Source organism: Physeter macrocephalus, chromosome 5 (assembly GCF_002837175.3).
Source record: "Physeter macrocephalus isolate SW-GA chromosome 5, ASM283717v5, whole genome shotgun sequence".
In the NCBI taxonomy this organism is placed as follows: domain Eukaryota; kingdom Metazoa; phylum Chordata; class Mammalia; order Artiodactyla; family Physeteridae; genus Physeter; species Physeter macrocephalus.
In genome coordinates this window covers 7,880,743-7,907,965 of record NC_041218.1, presented here as the reverse complement: position 1 = coordinate 7,907,965, position 27,223 = coordinate 7,880,743, and the positions used below count along the sequence as shown (strand labels likewise).

The 27,223-nt window shown below is 42.8% G+C and overlaps 1 protein-coding gene across 1 annotated transcript in view; it reads left to right on the top strand.

Moving 5' to 3' along the window:
* CNTNAP2 (contactin associated protein 2) overlaps window positions 1–27,223 on the top strand; it is a 1,485,958-nt gene that overhangs the window by 1,218,769 nt on the left and 239,966 nt on the right. Inside the window, exon 17 of the mRNA XM_055084701.1 lies at window positions 20,732–20,950. Coding sequence (XP_054940676.1) covers window positions 20,732–20,950 — 219 coding nt within the window. The remainder of the gene's footprint in view (window positions 1–20,731; window positions 20,951–27,223) is intronic.

Genomic DNA, 27,223 nt, shown 5'->3' with positions numbered 1-27,223 from the left:
TTATGGGGTGAAAAAAGGCCCGTTTCTCTATTTGAGCGAAACTTCTTCAAAGTATACAAGAAGTGATGCTTTCGTGAGGAACACGGAGAAAAAAATGATTGAGGCTTCCTCCTTCCCATTTATCACGTTTCTCCAGCCTCTTCTCTGCAGGATCCACGGGCATTGGGTAGAGACGGAGAATTCTCGCAGGCCCATCTCTGCCTTCCACTGATGAGTCACTGCAAACCTAATGGGTCTTGAAGTCAAACTCTTAAAAAGTGTCTCTACTCTTTTTTCCTGTTTAACTTGCAAGGCTTTCTGATCTCTTTCTGGTAGGAATTCAAATTTTGTTTCTCTACATGTGTCTCAAAGGAATTTTATCACGGGTCACGCCTACATAGTGGTTTCCAGAACATTTCTGTTAATTAACGACATTGCGCCCTTCTGTCAGAAGTGGGAGATTCTTGACTCTAAGAACAGTGAGTCAGTTGCACTAAGTTAATGCGATACCATCAGCATCTTAATGTGCGAGTAAAAACGCATATATGATAAAGTTAGAGTGCTGTTACTCACTAACATACTTTAAAGGTAAAATTTTAAGGCTATATTTCATTTATTTACTATCTTTATTTTTTCATTCATTCAGTGAATATGTACTGAGTACCCACCATGTCCCAGATGCTGTGCTCTGTCAAACATAGTTAAGTCAAGCATGGTTTCTTTCCCTCAAAGATCTTTCTGTTTGTTTTGGAAAGCAGCGAAGTAAATCAGTAGTTATAATAACAATAAAAATAGCTCAGCTTTGTTCAGACTCCAGCACTGTTCCGGGGATTTTACATAGAGCATCTCACTTAATTTCCTAACCACCCTTTGGACTGGGCCGTACCATTAGCATCTGTACTTTACGGGGAAACTAAGGCACAGGGCGTGTAAGTTGCCTGGCCAAGGTCACACAGCGAGGAAGTGGCAGCGCTGGTGTTTGACCCCAAACATTTTTTGTCTGTCCTGAGTCATTGCCGTTAACACCAAACTGCACTGCCTCTCAAAACAGACATTGAGAGAGGTGGCTGAGCGCACCAAGGGGGGGCTGGGGGGGCGCGATTTAAACCCGACTGGGGTGACAAGGGTGCTTCCCAGAGAGTGTAATTTTAATTAAATTTTGATGGACAAGTAGGAGGCAGGAAGGTGAAGAAGGTGGAGGCAGAAGGGAGATCAGGAAAGGAAAAACATTATAGGAGGAGAACATCGGTGAGTGAAGGTGTGGGCGCCGAACCCACGGACCCCAGACGGAACAGCTGGGCAGGGCTCCCAGTGCGCTGGGAGCAGCAGAGCCGCAGCTAAAAGGGCGGGCGGTGGTCAGACCTCTAACATGTGCTCTGGGCTGGGGCGGGGTTGGCTTGTCTTGACCCTGAAAGTGATGGCGAGCAGGGACGTAACATGATCAGACTTGCATTCACCAGAGAAAAGACGGAAAAGCCAGAAAAGAGGCGGTAGGGGCTGGCGTGAAGGTGGTGGCAGAGTGCATGGGCGCTGGGGAAGATGACTACGAAGGGATATAGCTGCAAGAGATGCTTAGGAGAGAGACTGCACAGATTCTAACCAAATGGTTGTATGGGTGAAGTGGGAGGGAAGGTCCTAGAACGAAGCCAACAGTTGGTTGTGATGGTTTTGATGATTGTGTGAGTAGAACAGCTTTCACTAAGGAGTGTGGCATTGGAGGCAAAATGCAAAGTGCATTTTGGATATTTTGAGTTTGAGCGTCTGCTGGATATAGGAGTGTCCATCCAAGTGCACACATCTAGAGGGTGCTGTATGTACGAGTCTGGAGCCCAGCAGAGCACTCTGAGTTAGAAACACACAATTTGAGCAGCAGAAGCATCTAGAGAGTCACTAGGAAATAAGTACTGGGTACCTGCAGCATGGGTGAGATTGCCCAGAACAAATGTGCAGAGAGAGGAAAGGAGATGTCCAAGAATGAAAAGCACACTTAAAACCACAAGAAAAGTAGCTTGCAGAAGGCTGCCAGAGAAGTGGGGAGACAGTGCTATCCCAGGGATCAAATAAAGAAAGAATTTCAAGAACAAAAAAAAGTGTTTGATACCGCTGAACTGAGAGGTCACTAAAATAAAAACATAAAGGGCTCGTCAGCTTTCACATGTACAGGTCACTGTCAAAATGTAAGGCAGTGTCTGCGGTGAGTGGAGGTGGATACGGAGATCGAGGGATGGTGGTTTTGTTCATTGTTCTTGTTGTTGTAAGTGGTAGGGACTTGAGCACCCATGTATATTAAAGAGGAAAATCCAGTAAAGAAAAAGACGTTGCAGGTGTATGGGAGAGAAGGGACTGGTTGAAGGAGTGAGGTCCCCAAGGAAGTGGGAATGAGTGAGACCCAGAATTAGAACATCTGAAGGGGCTGAGAGATACAAATCAAAGTAAGGAGGAGAGCATAAATCATGGACAAGTAGGTCCATTTCCAAATCAGAAATTACTTTTGATTCTGTTGTTTTGTTCGCTTATTTTTTGTTAGGTATTTCTGAGATGGCAGAGGAATCGTTCTTTAAAAAATATTCCCTAACATCCATAGGTTTACCCATTTATTTTTTCAGAGTTCCCCATAGGGAACAGCTTGACTTCTCTGCATCTCTTTTCTGACCAAGATAGTCCCATCTTGACCATGACCATGGTCCCATCATCAGGCCACCTCTCACTGAGCACCTGCTGTGTCAGAGGCACTAGGGTGGATCCTGGAGATTCCGAGGTGAAGACAAAAGAACCCAACACCCTCACCTACGGAAGGAGACAAACACATTAATAGCAGTATGGATTCATAACTTTAATTGAGAATTTCCTAAGTGCCAGGTACTGTTCTAAAGCTTTTACAGGTACCAACATTTTTAGGTTTCATGACAAGTTTTATCCACATTTGACAGATAAGGAAACTGGGACACGCAGGTTATACAGCTGATTTCAGATATTGTGCTTATGATCATTAAAATACAATAAATAAATTACAAGGATAGGCATAAGATATCGTAAATGTCCAGAGGAGAGATACATAACCCAACCTGGGAATGAAGAGGAAGATGAGGTGATACCTGAGTTGGGTCATCGAGAACAGGCAAAGAAGTTAGCTAGATGAAGAAGTAGGGGAAAGAATTCTAGCAGGAGGGGGCAATGCAAACAAAAGCATAAGGATGGTGGGGGGACTTCCCCTGGTGGCGCAGTGGTTAAGAATCTGCCTGCCAATGCAGGGGACACGGGTTCGATCCCTGATCCGGGAAGATCCCACATGCCGCCGAGCAACTAAGCCCATGCGCCACAACTACTGAGCCCGCGCTCTAGAGCCCATCTAAGCCCATCCGCCGCAACTACTGAGCCCGCGCTCTAGAGCCCATAAGCCACAACTACTGAGCCCGCTAGCCACAACTGCTGAGCCTGCTTGCCACAACCGCTGAAACCTGCATGCTCTAGGGTCCGCGTGCTGCAACTACTGAGCCTGCATGCTGCAACTACTAAAGCCCGCATGCCTAGAGCCCATGCTCCACAGCAAGAGAAGCCACCACAGTGAGAAGCCCGTGCACCACAACGAAGAGTAGCCCCCGCTCACTGCAACTAGAGAAAGCCTGCGTGCAGCAACGAAAACCCAATGCAACCAAAAATAAATAAAATTTTTAAAAAACAGCATAAGGATGGGGAACCTGATGGGTGCTCAGGAGCTACAAACCTTTGGTATTGTTAGAGTAGGAAGTATGACACGGGTAGTGGAGATAATTTTAGGCAAGTCTCAGATCTGATTCTAAATATACAGTGATCTAAATATTTCAACCAATAGTTACTGAGTACCTGCTATGTATGTGCCAAAGAGGAACTTAAGAAGAATAAGACATGTCCCCATCCCAGAGTCCCACACAATCTAGTGGGAGAGACTAGCATATGAAACAATATTTTGGATAAGATGAAATAAATATTAGAGGAATACACTGTGGTGACCCAGATGAGGCGATAATTACTTCTGATTGGAGAATAAGAAAAGGTTCTTTGGAGATTATATCATTTTAACTGAACCTCAAAATAAGTGGGAAAGAACGTTTTAGGCTCTGGATGCCAAAGGAAGAAGCTACAGTGTAGATCAGTGGTAGGAAGGGAATAAAACACAGACCTACTAGAGCATGGACCTGAGGATATGGGGAGGGGGAAGGGTAAGCTGTGACGAAGTGAGAGAGTGGCATGGACATATATACACTACCAAATGTAAAATAGATAGCTAGAGGGAAGCAGCCGCATAGCACAGGGAGATCAGCTCTGTGCTTTGTGACCACTTAGAGGGGTGGGATAGGGAGGGTGGGAGGGAGGGAGATGCAAGAGGGAAGAGATATGGGAACATATGTATATGTATAACTGATTCACTTTGTTGTAAAGCAGAAACTAACACACCATTGTAAAACAGTTATACTCCAATAAAGATGTTAAAAAAATAAAAAAAGAAACTACAGTGTAGATGCATGGATATATCACAAATGTGTGAGGTGCGGGGTCCATTGGCATGGCAAGGGCTGTGGAACACTGTGCACCGTGGTACGTCCAGGGCCACAACACTGCCTGGCACACGGAGGTGCCGAGAAAGCATTTGTTGAGAGAATGAAATGAATGAATGAGGTGCTGGTCTAATGGAGAACTATGGAAAATCTAGGTGGAAAAGGAGATCACCATGATCAGGGGGCCGGTGATCAAAATGATGACACATTGAAAGGTGGAAGGACAGATCATGGTTGGTGAAATTTTGGAATTCAAGATTTCACAGGAAAGCAGTTTGGGTGGTAAGAAGGTCTACGATGCATCATCTGGCCATGCACATGGGCTTCTGGGTTGGATGAAAAGGCTATGGAGAAAGTCAGGGAACTGGAGGCTAGTGTTGGCTGGTCAACCCCTTCACTGCTGAGGTCCCTAGTAACCATGGCAAGGGGTGCAGTGGACAGGGAGCCTGTGAGCCAAGCGTTACAGTCCTCGGGTTCAATGATGGCAGCAATAGCATGGGAGAGGGAATGTCACAGGAGGACGCATTGCGGAGTGAAGGCGCTGGTGCCATAGAACAGAGGAAGCACTGAGGTCAAGGGTACTCCCAGCTGACCTCCTGACCCCAAGACATGGGCCCCTGGGGAAGGGTGTTGCATGGCTGATGGGTAGGTTTTCCTCAAGGTGAACTGTAATCAGAGGAAGTATTTGGAAGGGTTTGATGATAAATGGTGACAATAGCATTTTCATTTTTGTTTAACAATTTAAAAGAGCTTACACAGTGGGAAGTTTTTGAAGGGAATGTTCACTGCCTAGGAAACATTCAGGAGAAGCAACCAGAAACTGTTGCAATACCTTAGCATAAGCTTCCGTGTTGACAAAGCTTGAGCTTTTTCAGGTATCAGGATGACATGGAGAACGTATTTGCATTTAATGCACATATATCCACAAAAATGTGGCGGTAGCAGTCCCATGTCCTGCTAATCTTGGAGAAAGGTATTAAGGAAAAACTTTCATTTTCTGAGATGCCGCCATCTGCAATACACATGCTCAAGAACGTCACAGAAGAGAATATTCAGCAATATATAGAAACTGATGAATCAGAAGAAATAAACTAATGGCAATTTATCTTCCACTATTTCATCATTGGAACAACTTTTATATTAAAAGAGCTTCACTTGTACAGACACGAGGAATGTCTGATTCCGCTTAACCGGCCTCTTGTGCCACAGGGATGTTATTTAGGGTGTTTTTTCTTTCATAAATATTGTGGGTGCTTACTAGTACAGGTCAGGTGGTAGCACCTGGATTTTTCCTTTTAACTATCCAAGCCATCTTAAGTTATCCACATAGATTTAGGGAGAATTTTAGTGTTTCTACTATTTTTCAAGTCTGTGAGTTCAATGTGTATTAAAGATTTCAGAGTCTAAAGAATGGTTCTGGCTTGATCATTATAATACATAAGAAAAAATTACCGCCTTAAAACATTTTAAACCTGCATAGCAACAGTATTGTGATTCTTAAAATTTTTTTTCTAGTGTCTGATTTAAACTTTTCAATTTCAATTGTGGACCAAAAAATTTCAGAGATGTAAATAAAGGTGAAAGTTGTGCTATATTAAAGCTATTTAATATATTAGCTGTGTGCATTTTAAGTATTAAAAGATCTACAGACAATTGGTAAAGTCAAATTGAATGACCCAGATATTTTTTCCAGTCTTACTGAAGGGACAGTTATTTGAGTATATGGCATAGGTGCCCTAGAGTTAAAAGAATAGTCTTTAGAGTACGATGTCCTCCTGATATGAAAAATTGCCCAAGTTACCTTAGATATTACTGATCCACCCGTGTCAGCTGATTTGGAAATTTCTAGAAGGAGTTGGGAATGCCTCTTAAGCTGGCCAGATGGAGTCACTTCTCTCTGCAGAGTTTGTGTTCCTGCCTTTCCTTCTCTGCACTCCAGAGACATCTAGAAGACCATCTCCCTATTGAAACCCTGCCCACACAAAAGACATTTTTACGGCATCTGGATTTAAAATATAAAACATAAATAAAAGAGAAGACTTTCATTTTCCTAAAAAAACACATTCCTACAAGACAATTCGGTGCGTTGCCTGGAAAATAATAGGCATCCTCATTAAAGAGCATCTTCACATAGTGTTTGTCTGAAGAGTATGCGTTGTGTGTCATTTCTATAGAGAAATGCTGAAGTTTCTTAGAGATTTTCTTCTGGTGGAATTTCTCTTCTACCTCATTCCATTTGATTCTGACATTTTCTGCATTATTTATTGTGTGCGATAGTCCACAAAATCTTTCCCTTCAAAGAGATGGCGTGTTAAAGTGTCAAAAAGACCAGCTACTAGAATCAGCCTGCCTGTGGCCAGCTGGAAGAGAATAGGCATCCTAAGAGGAGAAGAGATTAAAGACGCTTGGATTCATGCATCCTGATCTGAGACGGAGCTGGGAGAAAGAGTGTGCTATCGTGACAATAATAAACACATGGATTAGTGAGAAAAACTGGAAATATCTGTGTGGAGTTATAAGAAGGTTAGAGACCTTACATCTGCCATTCTAGACGCTACCAGTGTCTCTGCGGGCTTGATATTTTATAAAAACAAATGCTTCAAGAGGGAAGAGTTGGTGCCATCACTGGTTAGTGCTTGTTACCAACGCTGGAGAATTGATCCAACTAAGGATGACACTTGGGACCAATTAATTCAAAGCTGGCTAAAAAAAAAAAGAAAGAAAGAAGAAGAAGAAGAAGATACAATAAATCAGGGAGCAGAGCTTCATTTAAATATAGTGAATGACTGGGGACGATTAGTTGAAATAGCTGAAAACCAGAAATATCTCAAAGGGCCGAAGGTAACCGTAAATACAGCAACGCTAGGCTCTTACAGGTCATCAAACACCTAAATTAAAGCCATGTGACAAAACATCGGCCAACTAGATGTCAACTGGAAACCGTACAAAAGCAGCTTTTTACAAATGAAGAGTTCTGGGAGTTATCTTCTTCAAGACACATTTTGCTCAAATTACAAGGTAATTTTTAATAGCAATCAAGATAGGAAATTTGAGGAGACAGGGAGAAACATAAACGCTTACATGAAATCTAACAGAGGACTGGGGTCATAGCTGGAATATATTTTTATTAGATACTTTAAGGAAAGAAGACTTGTTTTCATCTCTATGATATTCATGGGTTTTCTAAAAATTTTCTAGTTTAGCTATTTCCCGACTTACAAAGGGACTGTGTTATGGGAGTTTCATTCAGAGCCTGGAATGTGTCTTCCTATATACATAACATTGTAAATGGCACTCATATTCCACAGCTAACCATAAGGAGCTTTGTTGTTTGTCTGTGTTTTAAGTGTGGCTGAAAATAGAGCCGCATGCGCCAGCCTGAGGGTTCTGGATCTGAAGTCCATTCAGTGTAGAACAGAAATGTTGAAGGACAAAGGGAATTTCTTCCCATATCTCTGCATGTCGAGCTTGTCCTAGACAGACTTCTCAATAGGAAAAGGATTTGTTCACCTGTATGATAGTCAAGGCGCAGCCCTGCGTCTCCTTTCTTTGGGAGCTTGGCTTGGTGGGGTTAGTAAAGGAGATGGCTCAGACATCCAGAGCATGCACAGTCTAAAGCCTCCCATGTGGCTCCTAGACACTTCCCTTTGCTCTAAAACTTTATAGTTTTATGAATGATAGAATTCCATTCATTCATTCAAATATCACACTATAACCTACATATTTTTTAACTATGGCAATGTTGTGATACAGAGCTGGGTATTGAAACTAGAATAAGACCATTATGACGTAATTTATCCCTTCAAAATTCCAGCGGTCTGGGGGAGAAGATCCTTTGGTTATATTTTTTAATCTTATGAATAAATATTTTAAATATGATAAGGTCATAAGAGATTTCGGAATAAGAAATTTTCTTGTTTAGGAATAAGTTAAGCTGCTGTAACAAATAAAACCCCAGGTTTCAGTGACTGTATGGCAGCATCATCTGCAGGCTCTGTTCCATGAAGTCCTTCTGTACAGTGATTTGAGATCAAGGCTCCTTTTGTGTTGTGGTTCCGCCATCTCCTAGAGCCTGGGAGTTCCTAAACCAGTTGGCAGAGAGAAGGAGGGAGGTGAAAAGCATTCTCTCTTTTTACCCACATTGGTCCAGAGGAGACACTCACTCCTTTTGTTCTCATTCGGTTGGTGGTAACTAGGCATACGGCTACACCTAGATGTCCAGGGACCAGGAAATGCAGCTCCTGGATGCCTGGCAACTTTTCAGGGGTCGCTGTGGGAAGGAGAAGACAAACTTTTCATGAGAAGTTAGCCGTCACAGGTACTCTGGCCCGAGAAGGAGTAAGCTTTCACCTTGTCCAAAGACATCAAGTCAGGTTTCCAGAAGATGCAGCGTTTGATTTGCTTTGAAGGGTGACAGGCAAATAAATGAGATAAAGACATTTTTCCAGAGAGTCAACAACTAAAGGAGAAAGATCATGGAGCATTTGAGGAATTGAAAAGAATATAGCTAAAGCCCAGGGACTGGTTAAAAGACATTTCTCATTAAAGTAATGACCCACCCACATATACGTGTTGAGTTGGACAAAAGAAAGCTAGCCGGCCCTAAGGCCTCTTAGGAAATTACTCATTTTACTTGCCTTTGTGGATTGTGTTAAAAGGATCAAATTTGGTTTTCTGCATCTCTGAATTTGATTCCTCTGATGAGAACTGCTGAGAATGCCAAATGACTTCTCATGAAGAGGGGTTGATATTTAGTATTCTACAGGGTCTCCCTGGGTAAGTGCAACCATAGCCAATGAATAATAGAAACAGTGTATATCTGTCAAGTGTAATTATGACACTGAATATGCCCATCTTGCATTCTGATTCCTGTAGACATTAATTTAAACATCTGAACATGCTGGCACTTCAGACCTGTGAGGATTTTACTTTGAGAAATAGCATGACCTTATTATTTGGGGCCATTTTAATACAGAAAAAAACCTCACATCTTGTTCAAAATTATTTTATGGTAAAATTTGACTACTCTCTTTTTAAAAAAATCTTCTCAGGTATCTTAAGAACAGGAAAGAAGTAAGGAGGAATGTTTCAATCTAGTTTTTAAATTCCCTCTAATTTTCTGTATTTAAATGAAATCTCATTCCTTGCATTTTGATTAACTAATCTCTCTGATTAAACACTTGTTAAAATTATAGAACAGAGTGGCTTAAAATGTCACCACCCTTTGCAAAAGAGGTGAAAATGATCAGATTGTAACTTTAAAAAATTATACAAATAGTGTTTGTTTACTGTTGAATGATTTTCAAATCCAGAAAAGCACAAAGAATAAACCCAAAAAATCAGCTATAATCTCAAATTTTAACATATGTAATACCACTCTTTTGGTGTGCACATTTCCAAACATTTCTCTATGCGCTTATATATAATTTTTTACAAAAAGGAGATCATAACAGTACATACTCTTTGTAACCTACTTGTTTCAAGTAACAACGTTTTAGAAACACATTTCCCTGTCAATTTTTTTTATACTCCACAGCACTGATTTTTTTTCACCTGAGGGCACAGACTATATCAGAATCTCCAAGAGAGCATGTATGGTTTAGAAGATCATAATTTTATAGTTACAAAACAAAACAAGAAAGCTATTGTTTTGTTATACAACCTACAGAATATAACACACACACACACACAAATCTTATTGGCTGGTAGGATGTTTATCCGAGATCTTCAGGGCTTTGTTTTAGTGCCCATCAGCCTCCTACATCTGGGCATAACAACATCAGGAGGTGATAATTATGATGATTATGTCAACAAATGGGAGCATGGTTTAAACAAAAATTGGGAAATACGGTGTCTCAATTGCCAAGTTCTCCATTTAACCAATTATCCCTTACTGTTGGGCTTAACTTTTAAAAGGCAGCTTTTCACACAATCTGATCTACAGGCTTCCTGTTACTAATTCTCAGACCATCATACCACTACTTACCTAAAGTATGGAGCACGCTATTGCTGTTTTAAGACTTTCTCACATACCCAGCATGGAGCAGCAGGGCAGGCTAAAATGATGAAAGTGGAAGAGCTCATTCGGGAAGGCCACACAAGGATGTGCCTTGCACGGCAGTGCTCCTAACGGATGACCTGTTCCCAGAGCTCTTCCATTCACTCACCTTGTTGTCAAACCAACTGAGGCAGAGGCTGGCAAGTAGCTCAAGCCTACCCACAACTCTTCTCTCAAAGGAGCTCTTTAGACAGAAACCATGATCCATTCCTTCATCAAATAACGAAAAAAGTAAACATGCTTGTCTGTACTTTGTACAAATTGGCCCTGTAAAATGTTCTCACATGTTTTATATATACAATCTTTACGAAGGCAAAATATTTGTTTATGCAGTATAATCAAGGGAGTTGTCTTTTCATCTATTATAACCAAAATTAGAGAAAAGGAAGAGTTCTTGATGTGATTCATTTTTGTTATTTAACATTATCCATTCCCGTGGGATGCTTTGTTCAAGTAGAAGCTGGTTGGCCCAACCCCAAGGGACACTGTGAAGTTATGTCCTGTCATTTTCCACAGGTGGAAATACATGACCTGAAGGGTCTATTACTCTTCTACAATGTTAATTGGGCATTTCTCCAAGGGTAATTTCAACCTTGAGATTCTAAGAGCCTGTATTTTTAATATTCAACCCTAAGATTTCTCATTTCTAATATTCGTTACTAAATAGAAGAACAAACTGAAGCAATTGTAGCTAGAGAAAAACTATTAAGATAATTTAGATCTTTTGCAAAGATTCCAAGGAACTTTTGCAGGTCTTTCACACTTTAAGAAAGTTGTTATGCAGAAAGAGAGAGATTCTCCTCTCCTCTCATTTCTCTCTGCGTTCCCATTTAGATAAAATCTCTGCTGACCCCGTGACATGGTTTCACTTTTTCTCCACTATTTGCCTGATACCGCAGATACTGTAGTTGAAGTGCGTCTGGTGTTGTAATGGAAAACAGAATAAATCTATTTTTATATTCTGAGTTCATAGCATGTAGAATATAGAATTGTCATTTGGCACTTTTTTCCTCATTAGAGAGGTCTTGTCTGAAGTCATACCAAGCTGGCATTGAAAGAATCTGCTAGAAAGGAAACAATTTGCTGCAGAACAGAGAGAAAGAAACGGGTCTGTGGTATGACCTATAGTCTGGGCTGAAACAGTCTACGGCAACCAGGAAATAGTCTGCTTTCCTTCTGACAGGCTTATTCACAGCTCCCAGCAGCAGGCATTCACCTTCCAAAGCCTTATCCTTTTCTCCTTGGATCTGTGGCTTTCACTCATGATGTGTCCCCATAAGCATAGCCATCCATAGCTCAGTCATTTATAAATTACAAGTAATTAATTGACGGGTATGTTGTCTCCTTATAAGCTTCAGCGTGGTCCATGTTAACACCTATGAGCTTTTTTCCAATTCAAGCTGTTTTAGCATCCAGTTGTATTACCCCCTTTGGCCCTCAAATCCCACACTCCGTTCTCCTGGAACTCTCCATAGCCAAGTATCTCAACGAACATCACCTGAAACCAGCCCCATAAATCACCCCTGGTCCTCCACCAAGCACATTTCCTCCAATGAATGTTTTTCATTTTGCTGCACAACCTGACCTTGGTCAAGAGAAAAGCTTCTTCTACATCCATTGCCTCCTCGATCCATTCTCCTCTCCATCTCAGGAGAATCCTTAGGCGTCCAGTTTCGAGGTCTCTCTCCTGCAGCTTCAGCATTTCCTTTTATCACAGATATTCTGTCCTCACAGTCACCATCTGGGACTTTCATTTATTCTTCCAAACTGGTGCTCTCTGCCCAGCACACAAGTCCCCACTGATTCCAAACATGGGGCTATTTAAACCCTGACTACATGTCCCTTACTGAGGACAGGTGCTGTTTCAAGGCACATGTCCTTTTGGAAAGCTTTTTGTCGTTTTCCTTTTTGAATCATATAGTTCCATTGATATTCAAGAAGTTATTCTCAGAAGGTAGTTAAATGCATGGAGAAAACTAAAATTAGAAAGGCTTTGCATTTTAGAGCTCTCTGTTTTTTCATGGCCAATGGTAACTCCCTTTTGCTTCCTTTTCTCTGTGGATGCCTTTGTTTGTGAAGTTATTTTTTAACTATAATGAAAAGCTTAAAGGCAAAAATACATAAAGAGAAATACTTCTCGTACTCAGGAGGTTACCAACATACCAGAGATTTAAAAATGAGCTCATAGCATTGATTGTTAAGCTCCAGGCATTTCCTTGAAGAACTTCCAAAAGACTTCAAATAAATTTTCTCCTTGCCAGTGTTCATTTTCAGATGGGTTTAACACTGAGATTTTGGGTGTGAATATGCATATTGGCTCTAAAAATTTCCACACTCACAAACTAGGACTATAGTAAAGAAAAATAGGTTTTTTTAAAAATTTTCTGTATAATATGAAAAGCAGTACAGCACAGTTAGAAAAACAGAAGCTCAATGCTTAGTTATAACCGGATGTTAGCATCTTACAGACTCAATTTCCTTATCTAGGCAGTGAAGGTGAACTTGGAAGTTGGACTTCATTTTTGTACATCTTTCAGTCTGAACACTGTTGGACTTAATTACATGCCTCAAAAGCAAAGTGATTATTTTTGCAGAGAATTAGACCAACTGCAAACTTGGAAGGACCACAGCTCACCCAAAATTTCTCACAATTGTTTTGAGGGTCCCCCAAAACAACCCTCATTTTCAATGATTCTCTAAAAGGACTCACAGAGCTCATCAAAGGCTGCTCTACTCGTGGTTATGGTTATGACAGGGAAAGAATGCAGATTAGAATCAGACAAGAGAAAGAGCACAGAGGGCAGAGACCAGGAGAAGCCCCAGGTACCAAGCCCCCCCCCCAGGTGTGCTCTTCCTATAGAGTCATGGACACCTTACTTTCCCAGAATTGACGGTGCCAGTATGCATGGGGTACTGGCAACCAGGGCAGCTCCCCTGAGCCTCAGTGTTCAGAGTCTTTATTCAGGCTCCTTTGTTTAGGAATGGTCCACTGCTCATGTGGCCAACCTTGGTTTCCAGCCCCTCCAGGGACTGAACTGTGTGATCCAAACCCCTACCCTGCATCACATCATTGGTCTATCTTGGGTGGTCAGCCCCTACCCCAAATACTATTTGATGAGGTTCCTACCCCAAATACTATCTGGTAAGGGCAGCCTCCCCCCTAAATCACATTGTTAGACTACCTGGCATGACCTAAGGCCCTCAGGCAGACAGAGACACCCCTACCAGGCCTAACACTCCAAGGCTTTAGATATTATCTACCCAAAGCCAAGGGCAAAGTCCAGACCCCTCCTCGGACTAGGTTAAACTCTTCACTACACAGTTTGAAAATCTCGCTACGACAAGGAAGCAAAAGATTCCTAGGGCCTTCCTACTAGAATGAAACTTGGCAACCCTAGTGTTTAAAGTAGTATTCCATGTAAATTGATACAGCCACTATGGAGAACAGTATGGAGGTTCCTTAAAAAACTAAAAATAGAAATACTATACGACCCAGCAATCCCACTACTGGGCATATACCCTGAGAAAACCATAATTCAAAAAGAGTCATGTGCCACAATGTTCATTGCAGCTCTGTTTACAATAGCCAGGACATGGAAGCAACCTAAGTGTCCATGGACAGATGAATGGATAAAGAAGATGTGGCACATATATACAATGGAATATTACTCAGCCATAAAAAGAAACGAAATTGAGTTATTTGTAGTGAGAATCTAAGAAAAAAAAATGGTCATGAAGAACCTAGGGGCAAGACGGGAATAAAGACGCAGACCTACTAGAGAATGGAGTTAAAGATATGGGGAGGGGGAAGGGTAAGCTGGGACAAAGTGAGACAGTGGCATGGACATATATACACTACCAAATGTAAAACAGATAGCTAGTGAGAAGCAGCCGCGTAGCACAGCGAGATCAGCTCGGGGCTTTGTGACCACCTGGAGGGGTGGGATAGGGAGGGTGGGAGGGAGGGAGACGCAAGAGGGAGGAGATATGGGGACATATGTATATGTACAACTGATTCACTTTGTTATAAAGCAGAAACTGACACACCATTGTAAAGCAATTACACTCCAATAAGGATGTTAAAAAAATAATAAAATAAATAGTATTCCAGGACCGCTTGTATCAGAGTCACCTGGCATTTGTCACCTGACAAACTCCACAGTCCTACCCCAACTTACTGAGTGAGAGGAGCCTTGAAATGTGCATTTTAAGCATGTTTCTTTAGAGGTTTCTTATGTCGGCCAAAATTTGAGAAATGTAATTTTGATTCAAGGTCTTTGTTCCCAAGAGTAGAGTGAAAATAGCATGAGATGTGGAAATGGGAGAAAATTCTGCTTCTGGCTCCACTACTGGGTTTATCTTGGACAGGTCTTTGTTCCTCAAATGTTATAGGTTTGGGAACAACATTTGGCACAGTTTGTTTCAAACAGACATGACTCATGTATCAAGTTCCTAGACTGAGGAATATACATTAAGTTACTGTATGCCCTCAGGGAAGATGCTTATAGAATACAAGTTGGCATTCCTTATATATGCTTGTGTGTTAAGTTATGGTTTGCATTAGGAATGTGCATGGATTTCTTTTTTTCAGAGTATCTAGATAATTGTTTGGCCTCCATGGCAGGAGTGTTCCTATTTATTCATTCATTCATTCATAAATTGTTGACTGCTTACTCTGTGTCAAGCATTGTTCTAGGCACTGAACAAAACTGAACAAAATGGAAAATACCTCTGCTTTAATGAGTCCAGAAGCACATATATATTGTGCTAGATGGCGATACATGCTATGTAGATCCAAAAAATTAGGATAAAGGGGCAAAGGCAGCTAAAGGGGGTGGGGGTTGCTATTTCACATAGAAGGTTTAGGGAAGGAATTTCTAATCTGAGGGCTGTGCACAGAGGGATAGAAAAGCAGCCACAGAGTTATTTGGGTAAAGGGACCAGTAAGTGCTTAGGCGCTGAGTCGAGAGCAGTTTCACAATGTAGTGAAAGAGGAAGCCTTAAGGTGATGGGGTTAAAGAAACACTAAGAGGGGCAGACACAGATACAGAGCATACAGGCAGCTCTTTCAAGGAATTTGGCAACAAAAGGGAGCAAAGAAATGGGCTGTAAGGACAAGAGAAGGATTTTGTAGTGGAGGTGGTGGCTGTTAGCATTAGAGGTAGGTCCACACGGTCACGTGGAATGATTCAGTAGAGGACAAATTATAGACACTGTAGAAGGGGAGGGGGAATTGCTGGAGGGATGTCCTGGAACAGATAAGAAGGGACGGCACCCAGGGTGCAGTGGAGCACCTGGCCTTGGACAGGATCATAGGTGTTCTCTTTGCTGCTTCTTCCTGTTTCTCACCTCTCTCATCCCCATAAGGACCTCATTTTCAGCCTACCTGTGTCTTCTCATACCCTTTCCTGTGGTCTAAATTCTTTTGTCTCCTAATGGACACTTAGCCCTTCCTTCATGAAAAAGAAAAAGAAAGCAGAAAATTCATAACATTCCCCACTCGTAGAGTGAGGCTAAAATATCTGCTCTGCCTATTACCAGTTTTGTTGTATGGATCAAAAGAGATTTGGTGCAGAATAGCCCTTTGGAAGCTCTCCATCCTTGAACTTCACTTTCGAATGAAAGAAACAAATCATCATCAAAACTGCAACCGTGTTAGCTGGTCTTCTCAGTGTGCTCACTTTGTGTACCTTCCCTTGTGTTTTTACCGATTCTACGTTGAGTGACCAATTTTTTCTGCTGCTTCCAACTGATGCTTTGAGTCTAATGTCTGAATGTTATCTCACCTGCTGGGAAAACCCAGAGTCCAAAAGCCTACTATTCTGGTCAGTTGTTAAATTCGTCTCTCAGTACATTAAGCCTGGAGTGATTTGTTTCCGAAAACTCATGGTTAGAATGAGAGTGAATAGTGCCACCTGCTGGAATTACACTTGAAGGAGGGGAGGGGAAAAAAAAGAAAAAGAAAAAAAAAAAAAAAAAAAAAAAAAATATATATATATATATATATATATACCAAGAGCTGTCCATGGTTCTGTCCCATTCACTGCTTTGTCACTCAAATGAAGTCATGATCCAGATGCGATCAAAGATGATTTCTGCCATCATGCTTGTTTCTAATGCCCATATGCCACCTTGTGCATTTCTCTTCTAATATCTCTCTTTTCTCCCTGTAGTGATCCAATATCTACCACTACTAGTGAGACCAGCTCTATTTCATTTATTGTTTCTCTTAGAATTTCTTGGAAATTAGATCATAGAATGTTCGCATTTGAAGGGACCCTTAGAGCTCATCAGCGTTTTCAAACACATTTTGGACATAGAAACTCTTGGGAAACTATAGATGTAATCCTCCTTTCAGACACCAATAAACAGAGCCCAAAAGGTGACAAAGCAAAGTGAAGATTAGAACTCATAAATACTGATTGCTAAACCGTTCTCTATATCAGTTAAGATGCTTTTAGCTGCAAGAAATATGGCTTTAGCAATAAGGGATATCTCACATAAGAAGTCTTGAAGTGGCTCCAGGAATAATTTAGGGGCTGAACAATGTCAACTAAGCCCCAGGTTCATTCCATTTCCCTCCCTGTTCTCCTCAGTGTGTCTGAGGTTTACAGACAGCTGCACCAACACTAGAAACCACATCTCCACCCAAGGCCGAGGAGCAAAAGGGGATGACTGTCTCTTCTCTTACCAACTAATTAATTTTTCTTCCAAAGACCCCCCCCTCATGTCTTACTGGCCAGAAGGAAATGATATATCCCATCTTAAGTGGGTTGCTGGCAGGGAGCTCAGAATTCTCATGTCTGACTAAGACAAATGCAGATACATCCTCTGGGCCCGGGGTAGGGCCATCCATACCCGAAGCATAAAGTTGTATGGAAGCACATAGTTTCCTGGGCAAAATCAGGTCGGCTCACAGGGAAAAGGGTCGGGGATTGTCTAGCTGTCAGGCAGAATTCTCCATGGGTCTCTCCCATTTCTGCTTGTCTTCTGAACAAGAGGCATTGTCAACTTTGTTCATACCTTTTAAAGGACGTGTCTGTAGCAAACAGTCTCGGGGGACAGAATGTCTTCCTCCAGAACAGAGAGTAGATTTGTTTCCTGGCCAGGATAATAAAGGCAATGTCCCTCCCCAGGACAAAAGCTAAGCAGGTTTGCTAGCCGCCCTTTTAAAACTTCGGGATTTCCTGACGTCAGGGTTCCTTGGCTGCGATGCAAACGCGCTGTATAGCCAGCATCCCCCCGGGCTGCTCCACATGGCCCCACGGGGCTCTGGGGACCAAAGAAACCAAGGAGGGTTGACGCTCACGCCTCCTGCTGCACCGGGAAGAATGCAGTGCTTAGTCTCTGACCCACAAGTCTCCTGTCTTCTGCCAGCTTCTACAAAACGATGGCAGGCTAACTTGTGAGTTTGCAAGAAAGATGCTTCCCAGTTCCTGACACTAAGAGAAAGGCAACTTCGTGTTTGCTGCAGTGTTCTTTCTAATGAGCCACGCTAGAAACATCCAATCTTCAAATACTTATTTCTGAAAATAAGAATAGTTTCGATATGTCAGAAATTCCTTTTCTACAGTCAGAAACAGGGCAACACTTCAGTCTCCTGGAGACACACATTAAGAGGATGGTGTCGTTGGCTCTCGTGTCTTTTACTCTCTGCCGCCCTTTCATTCGCTTGCTGACTCTCTCTGTAATTATCTCTTTTAAAATGTCAGCTCCTCTCACCCAGAGACGAAGAGCAATCAGCCACAAACTGAACTTCAGAAGCTTTTAAAACACACTTGCCGTTTGGCTGCGAGATAGGATGTCTCAAAGGCAATGTCAGGGAAGCTGACATTGAATGAATGAGAAAAAGGAGCCCTTTCCCTCTCTCATGCGGGGCCTCAGGAAGCACCAGAAAGGAAGTGGGGTGGGCTGAAATTGCGGGCATTACTTCAGCAGAGCCTGGATGGAGGCTCTTGGAGGAGGATTCTGCTCTCAGGGGCCCTCGGCCTTGAGTCCCTCTTGCTGCACCCAGCTGGGGAGAGGACTGAGCTACAGCAGGTCCTGGAGACCTTCTTTCCTTCTCTAGAGGGAAGCGTCGATGTTAGGGACAGGGGATCTAGTGCGACAAGCAGAGAAGGAAGTGTGGATGTTTCCTGGTAACTGCTGGTCCTCAGAGTTGCTCCAAATAGTGACAACTTAAAGACCTGAACAAAACTTCGTCAGGGCAGGAGGAGAGGAGGAGAGGAAGTTAGAGCAGCATTAATCCCTCTGAGTCAAATTTTAGGGTTAAACTCAATTTATCCCTAAATCGTATTTCCCTGATGGCTGTTGATGCCTTTGAAACAAAACCATGTTTCCTACTTAGCTCAGGAAGCCTTGTTCTCTGGCTATTCTGGCAACTTACATTTTAAAAGGCATCTGCTAAGACACAGCACCGCAAGAACAGAACAAATTCAATCTTAAAAACCGAGATTACGCTTTCCCCATTGACCATGCCAGAAATTCAGGGAAAGATCGTTCGGTCCATGAGTCGTATGATCGTCAACCCATATTCTGATCATACTTCTGCAGAAACCTTGGTGAAGGTCACTGGCCTCCATCAGATCACAGTGACCCCGGAAGGCAGGAGCTCCTCATCTAGAGAAGAAATTTCACCAGACCACGTGTGGCATCACCACAGGTGTTAAAATGAAAGTTCCCTTTCTAACGACATAAAGGAACCGAATTCTTTGGTACAATTAGGTTGATTAAATTGAGTTCTGCGTCTAATGTCCCTGGAGCTCAGTAAGGTTAATGCAGCTCTCAGAGGGGCCTGACCCAGGGGTGGGGAGCAGTCTAGGTCTTGGGAGAAGCTGGCGCGCTGCGGTTTCTAAATTAGAAGTCTGATTGCTTGCGACGTCATCTCAAAATGGTACCAGTCCAAAGGAGCTGAATTTTTCATTAGCAATGACAGATATTTAATTAAACTGCTTGGAGATTAGTCAGAGGCTCATTGATAGATAGAGGAGCTGAATCTCTTTATAAGCAAAGTTAGAAAATCCAGTGGTGTGCCACATCTTTCCCTGTCAAAAGAATTCACCAAGCTAAGAGCTGGGACCCACATGCCACTACCTCTCCTGCCAATCGCAGGAAAAATATACACTTAAAAAAAATATTTATAAAGCACTAGGTAGTCACCGAGGAACCTGAAACCTAAATGTGTTGTAAGAAAGCTACTTACAATTAGAGTTACCAAAGCAACCTCCTAGTCCATTTTTCCATTGTTGAAAGGTGATTTATTAAAGGAGTTTGATTGGGAGCAGATCTGTTAAAAAAAAAAAGAAGAAGAAGAATGATTTGTGATTAGTGCTGGAGGGTAGGTTATGAGAAGGACCTGACATCCCAGATGGCGAACATCCAAGGTGTGCAACAAATGATTCAAGAAAGGGGCTTTTCTGCAGGACTCTGGAGCTGCCCTTTGCCCAGCCCCAGAGGTCCGGAAAAGAAGTGGGTCATCCTCATTGCATGCACAATTCACAGCTCCCTAACTTTCCATAGGAACTTTAAGGATTAGATCAAGGAAATAAAGTTTTGTGAATTCCCCCAAAGCAGTAGCTCTCAACTCTAGCTATGTATTAATATTTTCCAGGAAGCTTTTAAAAAACACCAGTGCCTACCCAGCTGAGTGGGAATCCCTGGGGATGGAGCTGGACACGGGTGTGTTCCGTAAGGCTCTCAGGTGGCGCTTGGTGCAGCCAGAGCTACAAGTCATGCCCTAGGAGCTACTGAAGAGTCGCGGTGTATGTAGAGCCAAAAGGTCTCAGGCTGTGAAATCTGAGAAGCCTGGTTCCGCTCCTGACTCCACTACTCACTAAATCTAAGGTGCTCGACACGCGCTTTAGCGCTCCAGCCTTCAGTCCCTTCTCTGGGAAGAGTCAGTGATGGTAACTTCCTGATCAAATAAACAAATGTATACCTGACCCCCAATCCAACTTTATTTTCCTTCCCCTGGTCATTAGTGGCTAACAATGGGTTCATGTTTTATCCCTCCTCAAAGGATTTCGCCTTGGACCTTTGTAGCAAGTGACTAGCTTAGATTACTTTTCTCTCCATGCTTTGTTCTACCTCTGGAATTCACCGCTGTTTGGTTTCTGGGAGGGAAATACTCACGTGCCTTTCATGCTTTCTCCTCCTCCAGCTGCCACGGAAGTGTCCTTTTCATTTGATGTCGGAAACGGGCCGGTGGAGATTGTGGTGAGGTCACCCTCCCCTCTCAACGATGACCAGTGGCACCGGGTCACCGCGGAGAGGAATGTCAAGCAGGCCAGCCTGCAGGTGGACAGGCTGCCCCAGCAGACCCGCAAGGCCCCAACGGAAGGCCACACCCGCCTGGAGCTCTACAGCCAGCTGTTTGTCGGTGAGTGAGGGGACAGCAAGAGTGACTTCTCTGTTGCTTGAAATAACTTCCACCTTGGGCAAAAATAAAACTGCCTATGGAGGGTTCTGATAGAGATTTTTCCAGAAGTAAGTGTTTTTGCCTCCTGTGGTCTCCTCTGAAACAGAATGGAACAAGGAAGAGGACCCAGGAACCCTAAATCTGGTTCTACTCTCCGCTTTCTGTTGTGTTTTCTTTCTGGCCACATTGCACGACATGTGAGATCTTAGTTCCCCGACAAGGGATCAAACCCGCGTCCCCTGCTTTGGAAGTGCAGAGTCTTAACCACTGGACCACCGGGGAAGTCCCTACTCTCTGCGTTCTGGAGCCCACAATCCTCATCTACAAAATGAGAGGGTGGGCTAGGACATCTCTGAGGTCTCTGATCTATGCAGTTTTAGGTATATGGTTTTAGAACTGCATAAAATTCCTTAATGATTTAGAGCACTTGTAAATGTGCAAAAGGAAGGATGGAAGAAGGGGAGGGAGGGAGGGGAGAGAAGGAATGGGCCCCCGAAGTTCAGGTTTGCTTGAAATGATAAGTAGAAATCCACTCCTTTCTCTACCTAGCCTCAAGGTTCTAGGCAGAGAAAGACTTAGACTTCTCCTTACATAACATCTTTCCACAGAGGAAAGAGATCAACACTGAGAAGAAATTGAAACAGAGCAAAAAGTAAAGCATCCTTTGCGAGAAGTAGATCTAGCCCCACATTCTGGTCTTTGCTTATGACATGTTCTAGCTGAACCTAACATTACTTTCAATCAATACTTGTTTCCATGGCTTGTGAGATTTTAACTTTTGTTTTCCAGAATACTAATATTTTAGGAACTTAGCTATTTTTCTTCTGTTGAATGAAAAGAAAGCAAGTTTGAAGGACTTGGTGGTTGTCTTGCCACCTTAGACCTCCCCTCTAGGTGTGTGGGGGTTAATTGGTCAAGCCTGTCAGCTGTGGTCTCAGACCCAGCAAAAGCAGACCTGACCTTCCACCTGGGCTCCACCCAGTGGAGGTCAGAGTCCCGGTGGTGTCTTTCCTAATTATGGCAGGATGTTTTAAGAACAGTAGAAAGTCACAAAAAGACAGGTAAAATCAGATGTCCACTCCTTTGGTGAAACGTGGGCAAACTGTTAACGTAGTCGGTTAGCTTCGGAAGCCAGACTGACTTGATAACAAGCCACATCAGCCAGGGGCCATGAAAGTACTGACTGCTCCAACCCAACCAGAACTCAGTCCCTTCCAAATCCTCCCCTCAAGTTATAGTTCTCAAAATTACACCTTATTTTTAAATTACTTTTTTATTGAGGTACAGTTGATTTACAATGTTGTGTTCCTGGTGTACAGCAAAGTGATTCAGTTATACGTATATATATTCTTTTTCATATTCTTTTCCATTATGGTTTATCACAGGATATTGAATATAGTTCCCTGTGCTATACAGAAGGACCTTGTTGTTTATCCATTCTATATATAATAGTTTGTATCTGCTAATCCCAAACTCCCAATCCAACCCTCCCCCACCCCCTGCCCCCTTGACAACCACAAGTCTGTTCTCTATGTCTGTGAGTCTGTTTCTGTTTCATAGATAAGTGCATTTGTGTCATATTTTAGATTCCACATATAAGTGATATCATACAGTATTTGTCTTTCTCTTTCTGACCTGCTTTGCTTAGTATGATAATCTCTAGGTCCGTCCATGTAGGCGCAAATGGCACTATTTCATTCTTGGCTTATGGCTGAGTAATATTCCACGGTATATATATATATACCACATCTTCTTTATCCATTCATCTGTTGCTGGACATTTAGGTTGCTTCCCTGTCTAGGCTGTTGTAAATACTGCTGCTATGAACATAGGGGTGCATGTATCTTTTTTTTTGGCCGTGTTGGGTCTTCATTGCTGCACGCAGGCTTTCTCTAGTTGCGGCGAGCAAGGGCTACTCTTCATTGCGGTGCCCAGGCTTCTCATTGTGGTGGCTTCTCTTGTTGCAGAGCACAGGCTCTAGGTGCAGGCTTCTGTAGTTGTGGTGCGTGGGCTCAGTAGTTGAGGCTCACGGACCCTAGAGCACAGGCTCAGTAGTTGTGGCGCACGGGCTTAGTTTCTCCACCGCATGTGGGATCTTCCCGGACCAGGGCTCGAACCCGTGTCCCCTGCATTGGCAGGCGGATTCTTAACCACTGTGCCACCAGGGAAGTCCTGCATGTATCTTTTTGAATTATAGTTTTGTCCCGATATATGACCAGGAGTGGGATTGCTGCATTGTATGGCAACTCTATTTTTAGTTTTTTGAGAAACCTCCATACTGTTCTCCATAGTGGCTGTACCAATTTACATTCCCACCAACAGTGCAAGAGGGTTCCCTTTTCTCCACAGCCTCTCCAGCATTTGTTATTTGTAGACTTTTTAATTACTTTTATCAAACATCAGGTCCACTGATTCCTGCCAAAAGCTGTGAACAAATTCCCCTTTATCAATACATCTTACCCAGATCACCTAGGGTAAGTTTCTTCCTAAATCCTGTTCATCCCAGGCATGCTGGTTAGATTCTACTTGGTTTTCATTATAACAGGTGACCCTAATTGACCCAATTCTCATTTTTCTGAGATCTCCCTGGATGCAGAGATCCAATTTTACTTTTATCCCTTTCTGTCTACTGACTGTAGTGGTCTCCAAGAATCTTAGAGACCAAGTAAAGCTGTAAAATGAAAAAGGGTAGGGGGAGGCATTTATTATGGTCTTGGAAAGAATTTTGATTCATGTAAACAAGATGACCTGGGAATAGCTTAATGAAAGAGAAGAGGAGAGGGCTGTGGTCGGAGTCCGACAGAACACCTAAATCTAAGGGAGAGGCAGAAAGAGTAGCCTCTCAGGAAGAAGAATGAAGAGGAATGAAAAGAACAAGCAAGGAAAAACCAGGAGACAGCCTGTCATAGGAGGAGAGAGTTTCATGAAGCTGCTTATCATTGACAAATAATATCAAGTCCCATGTGTAAAACAGAGCTAGGAAAGTGTTCTTTGAATTTAGTCATTATGAAACCACTGTTGACTTTGAGAGAGAAAAGTTTCAGAAGTGGGCTGACATGATGAGTCAGCAGCTTCCTTTCACTTGATGAAAAAGAGTAAGTCTCCTGTGCCAGTTTCTAATTTCCTGTTATCTGAGATGTGGGTGTGAGGCACATCTCCCGGACACAAGCTATTTGAGACAGTATGAGAAATATTGGTCTGCAATAGAAGTCTACCCCAGGGGAAGTGGGGAGGGGCTTGTTTCCAGGAAACAACAAATTCAACAGCTCTGAAGTCCTGGAGCCAGTTATCCCAAGACTATTCGGTAGGGATTCAGGCAACCAGGAAGTTGTTCTCAGTTCAGCTCTAATAACAAGTGTTACCACTTTTCCTCTTTGAGTCTCTTTTTTCATCGAATAAAGGAGTTGGATTAGGTGGTCTCCAAACTTTCTTCCAGCTTCAGCCATTTAGGATTGTGTGTTTAGAAAAGTTCTGAGTTGCCAAGCGATTACCCGTAACACCATGGGCTTGAATCCCACCTCTGCCACTTAGCATCTGAGGGACCACTGACAAGTTACCTAATAGATCTGTCAAGTAGGGATACAGTTCCTACGTCTCAGGAGGAGATGAGCTAGTCCGTGCTAAGCGTGCCATATAGTATCTGGCACAGAGCCAGTACTCATTAACTAGGAGGTATTTCTCTACCTTTTCCTTTACCTTTAATTCCCTTAGCTTTCTTCTTCCTCCATGAAATAGTCACTGTCTCCTACAGAACTCACTTCCCTATAGAACTCACTTCTAACTGGCTTGTTTCTTCCTTCCAAAAATACTGACCTGAAATGGGATCACTTCACCCCACCAGCCCTGAAGGAAAGGTCACGTGCTACATGGCCCTCGACATCCAAAGTCACTCCACAGTCACTCCGCTCACCTGCCATGGTGGCCACAGAGCAGCAAGCGAGGGCCCAGGAATTTTCTCACCAAGAAAGCAAGTGAGCATCCCTCTGAAAACACCACCCAGCATCCCTTTCCACAGCAGAGACTTGGGGCAGAGCTGCCTGAGAGCTCCATCCGGGTTCTAGAGAAGGAAGGGCTTAAAAGCTCAACCTAGAGCTAAGAGATGTTCTTGGCTTTGGACTCCATGGAAGGCCACCCTCTGCCCGCTGCCTACGTTAGCAAGGCCAGGATCCTGTCTCCTCTTCCAAAGTCACTGAAAAGCAGAAGATACAGTTCTCTTCACTCTACATGTAAAATATAATTAGAAGGTAGAGCCTCCTTTCCATTGGCTAGCCCCCCACCACGAGGTGGGAGGAGATAAGGCTCCATCCTTCAATAACACTTATCTACCCAACAGCTGGGCTGGGGGAGCAGTAGAGTCTCCATGGCATAAACGAAGAAACTGTGCCTCAGAGAGCCTAAGTAAACTGCCTGATGCCATACAACTACATGCAGTGATGAATGTGAGGTTCAGACTTGGATTTGTCTGGCTCCAAAATCTCTGTTCCTTCTATGACAGTAAAACAAAGGAGAAGAAGAGCGAGAGAGCCATGTGGCTGACAGGGTCTTGGTGCCCCGGCCTAGTGTCAGGCCTGAGCCTCTGAGGTGGGAGAGCCGATTTCAGGACATTGGACCCAGAGACCACCCAGCCCCATGTAAGATCAATCGGCAAGAGCTCTCCCAGAGATCTCCATCTCAATGCTAAGACCCAGCTCCTCTCAACGGCCAGCAAGCTCCAGTGCTGAACACCCCATGGCAAACAACTAACAAGACAGGAACACAACCCCACCCATTAGCAGAGAGGCTGCCTAAAATCATAGTGAGTTCACAGACACCCCAAAACACACCAACGGAGGTGGCCCTGCCAACCAGAAAGACAAGATCCAGCCCCACCCACCAGAACACAGGCACCAGTCCCCTCTACCAGAAAGCCTACACAAGCCCCTGAACCAACCTTGCCCACTGGCGGCAGACACCAAAAACAAGGGGAACTATGAACCTGTAGCCTGTGAAAAGGAGACCCCCAAAACAGTAAGTTAAACAAAATGAGAAGACAGAGAAATATGCAGCAGATGAAGGAGCAAGGTAAAAACCCACCAGACCAAACAAATGAAGAGGAAAGAGGCAACCTACCTGAAAAAGAATTCAGAATAATGATACAAGGTAAAAACCCACCAAACCAAACAAATGAAGAGGAAAGAGGCAACCTACCTGAAAAAGAATTCAGAATAATGATAGTAAAGATGATGCAAAATCTTGGAAATAGAATGGAGAAAATACAAGAAACTTAACAAGGACCTAGAAGAACTAAAGAGAAAATAAACAATTATGAACAACACAATAAATGAAATTTAAAATTCTCTAGAAGGAATCAATAGCAGAATAACTGAGGCAGAAGAATGGATAAGTGACCTGGAAGATAAAATAGTGGAAATAACTACTGCAGAGCAGAATAAAGAAAAAAGAATGAAAAGAATTGAGGACAGTCTCAGAGTATTCTGGGACAACATTAAACATACCAACATTCGAATTATAGGGGTCCCAGAAGAAGAAGAGAAAAAGAAAGGGTCTGAGAAAATATTTGAAGAGATGATAGTTGAAAACTCCCCTAACATGGGAAAGGAAATAGTCAATCAAGTCCAGGAAGCGCAGAGACTCCCATACAGGATAAATCCAAGGAGAAACACGCCAAGACACATATTAATCAAACTATCAAGAAATAAATACAAAGAAAAAATATTAAGAGCAGCAAGGGAAAAGCGACAAATAACATACAAGGGAATCCCCATAAGGTTAACTGCTGATCTTGTAGCAGAAACTCTGCAAGCCAGAAGGGAGTGGCAGGACATATTTAAAGTGATGAAAGGGAAAATCCTACAACCAAAATTACTCTACCCAGCAAGGAACTCATTCAGATTCGACGGAGAAATCAAAATCTTTACAGATTTTGGGACGCAAATCAAGCCTTGGTAAATTTAAGAACATTGAAATCCTATCAAGTATATTTTCTGACCACAACATTATGAGACTAGATATCAATTATGGAAAAAAAAAACTGTAAAAACTACAAACACATGAAGGCTAGACAATACACTACTAAATAACCAAGAGATCACTGAAGAAATCAAAGAGGAAATCAAAAAATACCTAGAAACAAATGACAATGAAAACACGACGATCCAAAACCTATGGGATGCAGCAAAAGCAGTTCTAAGAAGGAAGTTTATAGCAATACAATCCTACCGCAAGAAACAAGAA